Source organism: Erythrolamprus reginae, chromosome 4 (genome assembly GCF_031021105.1).
Source record: "Erythrolamprus reginae isolate rEryReg1 chromosome 4, rEryReg1.hap1, whole genome shotgun sequence".
Lineage (NCBI taxonomy): Eukaryota > Metazoa > Chordata > Lepidosauria > Squamata > Dipsadidae > Erythrolamprus > Erythrolamprus reginae.
Window position 1 is genome coordinate 86,102,918 of NC_091953.1, and position 13,150 is coordinate 86,116,067.

Genomic DNA, 13,150 nt, shown 5'->3' on the forward strand with positions numbered 1-13,150 from the left:
AATTCCATTACAGAATCTCTATAAGCTTCCTTAAACCCTCAGTACTGGTTTCACTCTCAGAACTCCAGCGATAGTAACAAGGAGAAAATATTATTGAGCCAGTGGAACTAATATCCAATCTATTTTGAAATCTGAAGGAAACAACTTTCTCAATGATTTCAAGGTAAGTAAATATTCAGGGGTACCCAAAGCAATCAAACAAACAAATGAACGGTTGTTTTATGCATGCCCTTTAAGGAGAAAATTCTGGAAGAAATAATTTCTTCCTCACTTCTGTGGTTTTGTATCTTAAGAGGTGGAAGTTGTTTGACTTCCTCAATACTACTATTAAGGAAACCGCAACAGCTAGGCATTTTATTTTAATTTTTGTACTTCCTTCTTCATTAATGCTTTTGTGCCTATGATTTATTAGAATACGGTAATAGTTTATATTGGACAAATATTACAGATTTAATGAACTATGTACCTAGAAATTATTTATATAAAATATAAATATATTATAAAATATAAATATATAAAAATTATTTAAGGGAAACAAATGCTGGACAGATAGTAGAAACATACAAGTATGTGTGTGTATCCACTATTAACCTTATCACATATACCTCAAAATAGATTACTGATCATTTGACTAATATATTTAAAAATGTATATTTGATAAATCTGTCTGCTGTAGAATCTTATTTTATAGATTTTTAAAGTAATTCAGCATGATTGATATAAACATTGACAGAGTAAACTGGGCATGAATGGGATTCCTAAGATTTCTAAATTACCTTTTCCTTCAAGAATATATAACATATATATTTTTTCTTATTTGCACCAATGTGTATGAAATACTGTTTTGATTTTATTAAATTATATTTTAATGTAATAGAACAGTAGCCACATTTTTAATAGTAATGACAACTTTTTCTGTGAAAACATAATGTAGTACAGTATATTAAATTTATATAGTATACCTCGCCAATGATGTCAGTTTGAGAACAAGCATCACAATATATTTGAGATAGATTGGTATCATTGAATGAATCAGAACTGTGCTGAAGGTCATGAAAAGATTCTGTGATACAACAACTATTTCTGAATCCATCTGTCAGCTTGGCCAGACTCTTGAAGAGAAAAGGAACATTAGGAACAGAGTTATATGAAAGAATTTTTTCATGGTTTAATATATATATATATTTAAGTAGCAAAATAATGTTGTTCACAAAAGTTTTCTTAATTATGGAAACAAAAGTGAACACAATCTTTACAAAAAGTTTAAAGAAAATTTAAATAGAATACAAACATTTTAAAATAGCTTCCAAGATTATAAACATAATAATAGCTATTGATAGTTCTGAAACTAAGCAGTAAAATTAATATGCTAAATGCTCGATAAAGATTGCTTTTATTTCTTAATTTGAGGCAACTACCATCCAACAGGGATAGACAGATGGTAGGCAGCTGTGTTCTACAGATCTCTTAAGTAATTCTGTAGCATTAATCTGTTGGAAAAACAAAAAGTATCTTTTAAGAAAAAAAAACCACCCTTTCTTATCGTTCAAACTTCAATGCTTGCATCTTTATATTGAGATCCTTGGTTTTAATCAGATTATTCCTCCAAAACCAAACTGAAAGAAGATTAATTTATAACTTTAGAATTTAAAAATTTAGCTTCCTAATTTCTAACACTAAATAATTTCTTTTTATTTTGGTTGTAATTTCAGGACTGCCTACACCAGTGTTTCCCAACCTTTTTTGAGCCGCGGCACATTATTCATATTTTCAAAATCCTGGGGAACACTGAACGGGGGGGACCGGGGGGGCGCAGGGGGCTAAAGAAAAGTTTGGACAAAAAAAAAATCTCTTCCTCAATTTCACTCTATTTCTCCCTCCCTCTTTCTCTCTCTTCCTTCCTTCCCTTCTTTCTCTCTCCATCCCTCTTTCTTTCTTTCTTCCTCTCTCTTTTGCTCTCTTTCTCTCTCCCTCCTTCCTTCCCTCTATGTCTTTCTCTCTCCCTTGCTCTCTCTCTGCCTCTCTTGCTCTCTCTCTTTCATTCTCTCTCTTTCGCTCTTTCTGTCTCTCTTGCTATGTCTCTTTCTCTCTCTGTCTCTCTCTCTGTCTCTCTTGCTATCTCTTCGTCTCTCTCTCTCTCTTGCTATCTCTTTCTCTCTCTCTTGCTATCTCTTTCTTTCTTTTTTTCTCTCTCTTGCTATGTCTCTCTTTCTCTCTCTCTCTGTCTCCCTCCCTCTTTCCTTTCTATCTCTCCCTCCCTCTTTCCTTTCTATCTCTCCCTCCCTCTTTCCTTTCTATCTCTCCCTCCCTCTTTCCTCCCTCCCTCTTTCCTTTCTATCTCTTTTCTTTCTATCTCTCCCTCCCTCTTTCCTTTCTATCCCTCCCTCCCTCTTTCCTTTCTATCTTTCTCTCCGTCCCTCAGCGGGGGCAAAGAAGAAGGAAAGCAGGCTGCAGAGGGCACTGAGGACAAGAGCGCTCGCTCGCTCCCTCGCCCTCTGACTTCCCTCCCTCGCTGCTGAAGGGACGAGCGCGGGCACGCTGCAAGAAGGGGTTTTTTGCTTTTTTTTCCCTTCCCCCGCCTCACGGGAGAGAGTGAGAGAGAGAAAGAGCAGCGCCCTGTCGGTTCCGAGCGCAGCCAGGGAAAGCAGCCTCGAGCCGAGTGCGAACTGCGGGATGCGGCAAAGGACTCCTTGTCAACCAAAAAAGGGTGGAGGTGGCAAAGGGGAAGGGAAGAGGGGAAGGGAAGAGCGGGAGACCTCCAGACAGAACGGCTGAGGGGAAGGAAAGATGGAAGGAGGGAGGGATTGAGAAGCGAAGCCAGGGAGGGCTGAGAGAAAAGGGGAGCGGCGCGCGAGAGAGAGGGGCGGGGCGTGCATTCCCGAAACGGATGGAGAAAGCCCTCTCTCGCAGCGAAAGCGCTCCCAGCCAGGGGGCTGCGAGAGAGGGCTGGGAGCGCTTTCGTCCCGAGGAGCTGAAGCTGCAGCCGCCGCCGCGGCGAGAGAAGTCGCGCCCCAAGGCAGGGGGCAGCGGCGGAGGAGAGGGGGCAGATCGGGCGGGGAGCTTGGCGGCACACCTGCCTGTGTCTCGCGGCACACCGGTTGGGAAACGCTGGCCTACACCAATGAAGAGAAGTGCAGGGAGAATGAACTTGTACCCTGTTTCCCCCAAAACAAGACATGCTCTGATAATAAGCCCAATCAGGCTTTTGAGTGCATGGCAATAAGGCCAAGCACTTATTTCAGGGTTCAAAAACAATCTGGGACAGGGTCTTATTTTCAGGGAAACATGGTAAATGAAAAAGAAACATTTCTCAAATTTATAAAAATTAAAGTGAGGCAAACCTAAGACTTTGGAGATGTCTGGACAAGGTTTAAAATTCTGTGGTCTGCATATTATAGACATCAGAGAGAAAAACATTTTTTAAAAATATTCTGTGTAGGTTTTTTGCTTTCCTACTTAAACATTCTTGTATTATAGGAACACTGACTGTCACTCTATTTGCCATGTTTAAAACAGATGATTCATACTGCAAAGAATTTGGACTAACAAAGAAAACAAAACAGTTCTTTTTTGAACTGTTCTTTCTTGAAAGCTTCTAATATCCCTTTTCTATTATAGCTCCAAGAACATCTATATTGAAATATTTTTTTAAAATTAAATTATTGTATTAATTTTGCTTGTTAATTTTGTTCTTAATCAACTATATATAAAAATATGATTTATAAATTGTTACATTCAAATATGTTTATGCATTATTATTACCTTTCTTTTGTTTTATTTTACACCAACCAAGCAAAAACAATAACAAATAAATTACTATTCACTTTACTAATACCCTTATTAGATTAAGTGATACATGGGCTGTATAAAATAAAATAATTTATATTTAAGTTTAGGATATCCATCTATTGAAATTCTGTAGTTAACTTCTGTGTACAGAACAAAGATAAGAGAGATGGGTGGTTTAGAAATAGGAAATATAAATAAAAATATCTTTAAAATAATATTGCTGGGTATTAATGATGCAAGGATAAACAATTTCTAAGTTCTTCTCATTACAAGAGAAAACCCAAATTGCTCCTTTGAACTTTACTAGTAAAACAACAGCATTTTTGCATCAATTACATCATTTTAGCTACCATAATGTAATTTTAGATGTGACTAACACTTCTCTCATTTTTCATTTGGAAAAACGACATTTTAAAATACTCATAATTCTAAAATTATATAACTATGAGTGTTTCACTCTAACACTTTAAAATGCCAATACATATGATATAGTCGTGGCAGGTAAAATGTACAGTACAGTAATGGGTGATGACTTAAGTATTAATGATCTGCCTGTAAAGATACATGTATATGACTGTTTAGCTTAAAGAAAAATAGGTCACTTTCAAAGTTAGATTGTTTTCAGAATTTATCTTACAATTATCATGAGGTCAACATTATCTTCAAAGAATTTATGTAATTTTTAAGAATGTGTCTGTTCCAGCAACACAATAAAATTGTAGCTGATCTGTAAACCAAGACCATAGTTTCTAATAATTCCTTCATTTCAATCCAGTTCTAGTATTAGATATTGGTAAATTATTTGACTGTCTTCCAGATAGTTAAAAATCTCTGCAAAATATCTTTAATTTTGCTGTAGTGATGGCTATACTGGTCTAAGAGTAATATATGGTTAGCTATTTTAGATATGAAGTGATAATTGACTTTACAGTTATAGCCAAGACAAATCCTTCAATAAGATAAAAGATAAAATATTATTAAGACTAATTTTTATAGCTACCCATTTCATATGCAAGTGCAGGTGTCATACAACAAAATATGAAGTATTTTCATGTGTCAAAAATATGCCAATCACTAAAACAAAATTCTATTGTTGGTTAAGAAAAAGGACGTCCCTAAGAATTATAAGAGTTAGCAGACATTATAAAACCATATAAATTATTATTTACTTCTTACTTGCATTAAGTCTTGTCTTTCTCTTTCGCCCAAACATATGGCTTTCCTGATGCTTCGAAGTTCATTCATTATTGCTTGTGCTTCATCCAATTTATAATTCATATGAGAATTAGACATCTTCCTATCAATCCTAATATACAAACATACATTTGAAAGTTTATCTACTTTGGGTAATACAAATCTGAATAAATCTTGAATCTGGTATTAATAATTTCTTCCTTTTTTCAACTGGATAGTCACAAGTAATAGTGGAGGTGGCATGTATTAAAAGCTTTCCCCACCTTGCTATTTATATTAAATTAGTAAAGTACTATCCTTGTAACCCTTTTTTCGATAGATACATATAGAGAGGGAAAGAACAGATAGAAAAGTAAAAAGATCTATGCCAGCTACTATTCTGCAAAATGACAAATGTATACAATGCATAGACGTCATGAGAAGGAAGAAACTGTTCTATACAAACACTATTTCAGTAGTGGTCAAAAAGATTATTTCTTAAGTAAAAACTAAAGTTTTTTTTAAACCCTGTTAATATCACTAAAATTAAAATTATATAAAATTTATATCATTATTTTAACATATTTTTGCTGCCTACATTATAAACATTAATATGAAAAACAGCTCTGTCCTTTTACATTTCAACTTACTCTTGCAGTGTTTCTACTCCTTTTTCTTTGTATTGTAGCTCTTGCTTCATCTGTGTTAATTCTCTCTTTAATCTAGAAAGCTTGAGATAAACCCATGAAAAAACAATTGTGCTAATAAAACCAAAGAAATTATTGCAATTTATAGTTCAGCTGATGATCACAGTTTAGTTTCTTAATTTAAAATTGCTGAATCTGAGATTACAGTATGATCTTTCTGTACATAACTGTAAATAGTTGATTAACCAGAAAAAAACTAATAACATTATACAACAAAATTTACAATTTGGTTTCAAACTGTGTATAAGCACTATCACGAAAACCCATATTACACTGTGATATTGTGCAATTTTTATGTTGTATTAATAAATAATACATTATTTGTCATAGACAAATAGATAATCTAAATCTATAAAATTTACGATCAGTAACTACAATAAGAGTATAAAATATAAAAATAATTAAAAATTAGGATTAGTATTATAAATGTCATACTTTCCTAAATTAATCTCTGCATCCTAAATTGCAATTGCTTTTCAAAATGTTACCTTAAATAAGAAAATGATACAATATAATGGCTTAATTACTACCAGAACTTATTATGTACTTTCGGGGGGGGGGGGAGGACTTTAAGTACGGTATTTATGCAAATACTACACCAATTCTTTCTAACAAGCAGTCCTTATATTCAGTGTTCCCTCTAATTTTTTTTCGGTGTGAGCAGAAAAGTATAATGTCTGAGCGGCACATTTCCATGCCTGGGCATGGATTGGTTAGAAACAAAAGGGGGTCATGTGACCTCAGGACACACAGCAACGGTCATAAAAATGAAACGGCAGCAAAGTTTTGATCCTCCGATCATCGGGCTGCTGCGAAGGTGCTAAGTGTTAAAAAGGGCCATAAGTCCCTTTTTTCAGGGCCGTTGTGACTTTGAACGGTCAGTAAATGGGCCAATGTTTCTATCTCCTGAGTAAGACGGTTATTAAGTGAGTTCTGCCTCACTTTACCACCTTTCTTGCCATAGTCGTTCAGTGAATCCCTGCAGCTGCTTGATCATGCCAAAAGATGTTCACATAACCCTGGGACATGGCCACCATCATAACTAACTTGTCAAGTGTCCAAAGTTTGATCCAATAACCCTTTATTTTTCTAACAAAATCCTTTCTTCCTAGAAGGAAGAATAGAAAGAATAAAATGGAAAAGGGGATTAAAAGGGGATACAAAAAAATAAAAAAGCAAAGGGTTTGTTTATTTATTTATTTATTTTTATTATTTAGATTTGTATGCCGCCCCTCTCCGCAGACTTTGTTTCAAAGTTCTGCTCAGATTGAAGAAATTGGAGTTTGAGAAGAGTTGATTAAACTTGGAGTATTGTTTTGTTTGCTCTTTTTTTAACTTCTATTTTTCTATTTAGATATATGAATTTAGGAATTGCTGATTTGTTTTAATAAAGTTAGAAGTATTGATTATAATAAGATATGTAGTAGGTGATACTGATTTGGATTAATGCATAAATGGACTTGAATTTAGCACTTTGGCATATTGGTTAATAAGTTAGAAATATAATTGGTGTTGTAGCTTTTGAAGGAATATTAAGGAGGGAATTTAACTAAAAGAAAATGTATATAACTGGATGACAAAATTAGAAAAAAAACATTTTGCAACTTTTGGGATGATTGATATTAGTTACTAAGAAAATACTGCATTTTATTCATGGAAAATTAGATGGTACATTGTATTGTTTGAATATATGTTGAGAGAGAAAAAATACCCCCCAAAGGTCCTTCCACCCTCTTTCCTTCCATTCATTTCATTCTTCCTCCCTCCTCCCTCCATTTCTCCTTCCTTCCTTCCTCCTTCCTTCCTGTCCACTCTTTTCCCTCTCTCTCATTCTCTCCTTCCAGATCTCTCTCATTCCTGCATCCTCTCCCTCTGTCTCCCTTCACTCTCTCATTTCTTTATCTCTCTTCCCTTGTGTGTCCAATCACACTTGGCCAATAAAGAAACAAAGGAAGGATCGTCCAGGAACAGATTCCAATGGCTCCAAACCAAGGGGGGGGGGGGACACCCAGTCATGTTGGAGGGAAACGGGGTGGGGAAGAGACGTGGTGCCAGGCATTCGGCTACCAGGCCCCTCCCGCCTTTTCCTCCTCCCTCTCCAAAGCTTTGTCCTCCCTCTCCAACCCCCCCACCCTCTCTCCGAAGTTTCACAACTCCTCCCATTGTCTCAGCACTCACAATAATCAGCTCTCATCTCTTTGACTGCTGGATTCTCCTTTCAAATGCGGGGGGGGGGGAGGCAATCTTCCAGGCCCTGCTTTAAAACCTCTCAGGAAGCTTTGGAGACTCCTTCCAGCGATCGGATGGTTGCTGTCAGCAGCTTTGCTGACCCTCACACTTTCGGGGGGAGGGGGGAGCGCAGGAAAGCCCTGTGCCGGCCAAGAAAGCTGGCTTTCCAGGAAAACAGCGCGCTTTCAAATGCGCTGCCTTTCCTGCAACTCTTTCCTGGGCAGGGGGGGGAGGAGGCCACTTTCCCCCCCCCCCAGGAAAGAGGTGCAGGAAAGCAGCGTGTTTAAAAGGCGCGCTGCTTTCCTGGCCGGCACAGGGCTTTCCTGCCGCTCCCCCCCCCCCGAAAACACAACGGAGGTCCCGCTTTCGGCGGAAGAGGAGGAGGGGGCGGATCGGGCGGGCGGCAGTGCTGAGAGGGCCAGTGGCACGAGGGGGCCGGAGGCATGGTGGGGAGGGCAGGGGCGGGCCGCGGCTCCCTTTCCTTCTACTGCCGGTGCCTTTCCCCCCCCCCACGGTCTGGCAGGGGGATGGGGAGTGTGCGCCCGTGGAAAAGGGTGCGCGGGGGGTATTTTGGGGCGTGCGCGTCCTAACGCGCACAGCTTACAGGGAACACTGCTTATATTGTGGTAAAATATGAATTTAAATAATTACATTTAATATACAATTTTTAAAAAAAATGTTACTCACTCTATCACGCCGACTAGCTATTTCTGCTTTAATCTGAGATGGATTGTATTTAGTGTTGGTTGAAAATCCAGAATATGCTGAAAAATACAAAAAAATATTCAAAATAAACTACAGAAAGTTCCTAACAAGCATAATAAGAGAAGGGAATTACCCTCTGTTCCACAGAAAACTCTTATTTTGCTACTAATAAGGTGGCAACATATAATCTACCTGGTTCATCTAAAAGCATGATTCACTTAAAAAGCAAAGTTCACTGTTTGTTCAAGAGATACCATGTTTGTATTTATTTTACAATCGTGGAGGAGGAGCAGCTTGTGGGCTGGTTGCTGATCAGGCATGAGCTTCTGGGCTGCACGGGCTGTTGGGCCGATATCAGTAGTGAGGTAGCAACCAGTGCCTGGAGTTGTGTTGGTTGTTGGACAGGCCACTTGTGGTGGGGCCATGACCGGTGGCTGGAATTCTGCAGCCTGTACTGATCCAGCAACCAATGCAGTACCAGCCGTCAATCATAGACCTGCCACAGGTACCAGATCAGCAGCCCACACAATTCCAGCCACCGATCATGGCCCAGACACAAGTGCCTGTTCAACAACCAGCACAACTCCAGCCACGGTCACTGCCCAGTGACATTTCTAATAAAATAGAACTTCAAGGAATGCCCTAGCCTTCTTTCGTTGGGAGTGTTACTTGGAACCCAGACACAAGAATTAGCATTTATTCTCTTGCCGCATACCTCCCAGAGACTAATTAGAGCACACAGAGTTGGCGTCCTCCAGGTCCCATCAACTAAGCAATGCAGGTTTGGTGGGACCATGGGGGAGGGCCTTCTCTATTGCTGGCCTGGCTCTATGGAATCAACTCCCCCCCCCCCCCCAATATACGCACTGCTCCCAACCTGCTGGCTTTTCGTAAAGCTATGCCGGCAGGCCTGTGGGCCTTGAATCAACATCTAGCTTGGCCACAAGTATGAATGTGTATGAATGGTATGTATGCATGTTGTTATTTTATTATGAGTTTTAATTAGGGTTTTAGAGCTTAGATTGTATTTTTTGACTTCTTTTTATCTTTCTCTTGTAATTTATATTGTTGTAAGCTGCCCTGAGTCCTTCGGGATTGTGCAGCATAGAAGTCAAATTAAATAAATACATAAATCAATAAATTTAGCATTTTATAACATAAACTATAAGGAAAGGGGGAACTAAACTTCTCCTCTAACTTAAAGAAGAATAGTGCTTGCAATAATGACCAATTATTTCCATTCAAAATAATAGAAATAGTGGGCACATAGAACAAAATTAAACCAGACTGGAAAATAAGCTTACAAACATTTAAATAATGACTGCAAAAGAAAAGAAAGAAAATCCATTATAATCCCAAAACTTCCAATATTCAAGTAATTTTATTTATTTATTTATTTATTTGTTTGTTTGTTTATTATTTGGATTTGTATATAAAGGAATTAATCACAAAGTGACATTTATTAAATAAACAAAATAAATAAATAATGCCCAGAATTGTTACTTAACCCAGATTTACCCAGATTTGTTTCTGTACTTTAATCTAGGAAATCTTTATCAATGAGATCATTTAAATAACAGGATTGTTAATTCAAATGAGACAAGGATATACAAACTGCTTAGGTATAGTACTTTATATATAATTCATAGATTAGATCTGCCTCAACATCTGTCACAATTGTTAGCTCAATACACACCTATCTTCACAGCAGAAATTAATTTACAAAAGAAGATTACATGTAAAGTTGAAAGAACAGACATTTCAAGCTCCTCTGATCAGATTCAAACAGAAAAGAACTTTCTAAAACTCATTCAACTCAATATAGCTAAGAATCTTTATTATAATACGAAAAGTGAAGTTATTTCCAATGGTTTCCTTTACCATTTTTTTATCTCCCCCCCCCCTTGCTATTACCGGTAGGGTATAGGTAGTTCTCTAATTACAACCACAATTGAACTCAAAATTTATGTTGCTAAGCAAAAGAGATTTGCAAAATAACTTCCCCCTCATTTTACAACTTTAGTTGCTACAGTTGTTAAGTGAATCGCTACAGTTGTTAGTACATGATTGATAAGTAAATCTGGCTTCCCCATTGTCTTTGCTTGTCAGAAGGTCACAAAAAGACAATCACATGACTTCGGGATACTGCAACCATCATAAATCTATATCAGCTGCCAAGCATCCAAATTTGGATCACATGACCACGGGGATGTTTCAATAGTCATAATCATGAAAAACAGTCATAAATTCACTTTTTTCAATGCCTTTATAACTTTGAATGGTAAGTAAATGAATGGTTATAAGCAGTAATAGGCTACCAAATTTTTTACTACCACACTGTAGGCGTGGATAATAATAATAATAATAATAATAATAATAATAATAATAATTCATTAGATTGTATGCCGCCCCTCTCCGCAGACTTGGGGCAGCTCACAACAATAATAAAAACAATGTGCAATGTAACAAATCTAATATTTAAAAGAAAGCATCTAAAAACCCGTCATTTAAAAAAACCATACAACACAAGCATACCATACATAAAACTCTATAAGCCTGTGGGAAATGTCTCAATTTCCCCATGCCTGGCAATATAGGTGGGTTCTTAGCAATTTACGAAGATAAGGAGGGTGGGGGCAGTTCTGATCTCTGGGGGGAGTTGATTCCAGAGGGCTGGGGCCACCACAGAATAGGCTCTTTCCCTGGGGCCCACCAGACGACATTGTTTAGTCGACGGGACCCCGGAGAAGGCCAACTCTGTGGGACCTTATTGGTCGCTGGGATTCATGCGGCAGAAGACGGTCCCGGAGGTATTCTGGTCCAATGCCATGTAGGGCTTTATAGGTCATTACCAACACTTTGAATGCATTTCGTTTCAACATCTTTCAGTGCAAATTGGGTGCTCTGGGGTGAAGCTCCATTTTCACTACCCCACTGCGTTCCCCGCGGTCCGGGCAGTAGCCCACCCAATTATCTACTATATAAAGTATATGTACACACACACATGCACGCACAGCTCTTCTAAAATTATATACATTCAACCTCATTTACTGTGATAGGAGGAACATATCCAAAGCCCAGAAGGGAAAAAGAAAAAAACTACAAAATTTTGCCACCGGTACTGCATACCTGACGGTACCCGTAGGAGCCCATTACTGGTTATAAGTCAAGGACTACCTGTAGTTTAGGGGAACCTTTGTTAATTAAAAAAATAATAAATTAAAAAGCAAACAAAAAACTGAAAGAGCAGACTTGATGGGCCACTAGATCTTTTTTTTGCCGTCAGTTTTCCTGTTTTTCTATATGCTTAGAGCAGCTATGTGTTGACATATCCACATTCATATCAATAAGAATTTTAGAGTCAAACATATTTTAAATAATGCATCACGCTTCTTCAGCATGGAGAACTGAAAATCTGTTCCATTTCAATGTTTTTCCTATCAAAATAGAAAGAATAGTCAAGTTGTGCTAAACCCAGATAAGTTATTCCTGAAGCAGTGAAGATTATGGAAAACTGATTTGTCTTCAGCAAACCAAAAGGTGCAAATAAAAGACCACCAGACTGACTTTTGGCAAAAAGGAATGGCCTAATAAATCTAGTATCTAGACTATATGACTTCATATATAGGATATGCTTGATAGAAAGCAAAACCCCATTTCTTATTGAATTCAGAAAAATATTCCTGGTTAGAATAGAATAGAATAGAATAGAATAACAGAACAGAACAGAACAGAATTCTTTATTGGCCAAGTGTGATTGGACACACAAGGAATTTGTCTTGGTGCATATGGTCTTAATGTACATTATAGGATTAGAAAGATACCTGTAGGGAAGCCTTTGTATAGTAACTGTTCCTGAAGAAAGCACTGAACTGCCTGAAGGCTTTTGAATGAATTGGAGACTCCAGGACAAGCATGGGTTAAAACTGTGGTTGAGAGGTGGGAGAGTGCATGCACAGGTAGTCACAAAGGCTGAATGAATACTTAAAGCATTATTAATAGATTAATATTAACAGATATTCTCTCTCCCCCTCCCCCTCCCTCCCCTCCCCCCCCCCCCCCCACTTTAGACTGCCCAACCAATGGGTATAATGGAGCTGATAGTTATCTACACTTATCAGGGATATGTTTGTGGAATCAGTATTTCAGATTAAGATCTGACTCTTCCAATATATCTGCATACTTTAAATGTTTGGATGACAAGGTTGAACACCCTCCTCCTATGAAACTCTGATTGATGAGTATCTGACCCCCTGAGGATTATAAATCTTGCATGCAGTCAAAGTGATGTCATTGTGGTCACACTGAATACATGGATTGTGAGCTGGAAGCCAGGTCATTCCAGGACTCCTAAAAAGTATGAGAGGCTAAAACACGAGAACATATTTGGTTTGATTGATAAAAGTTGCAATAATTTTGTGAGCTTAATGATTGGATCCAAGCATATAAGCTGACTACCAACTGCTTCAAATAGACAACATGGAGAACATTTTCATGAAGTAAGTGGTTTTATCGATTACCTGCTATACCAAAACCCTATTACAATC

General features: G+C 37.7%; 1 protein-coding gene across 4 annotated transcripts in view; it reads right to left on the minus strand.

Annotated features, from left to right (window-relative positions):
- The window catches only part of WWC3 (WWC family member 3), a 108,989-nt gene that overhangs the window by 49,604 nt on the left and 46,235 nt on the right, over positions 1 to 13,150 (minus strand). For all 4 annotated transcript variants that reach the window (XM_070750835.1, XM_070750834.1, XM_070750832.1 and 1 more), the window contains exons 4-7: positions 8,586 to 8,662; positions 5,613 to 5,692; positions 4,966 to 5,095; positions 963 to 1,112 (exon numbers count right to left, since the gene is read on the minus strand). In XM_070750835.1, coding sequence (XP_070606936.1) covers positions 963 to 1,112; positions 4,966 to 5,095; positions 5,613 to 5,692; positions 8,586 to 8,662 — 437 coding nt within the window. The remainder of the gene's footprint in view (positions 1 to 962; positions 1,113 to 4,965; positions 5,096 to 5,612; positions 5,693 to 8,585; positions 8,663 to 13,150) is intronic.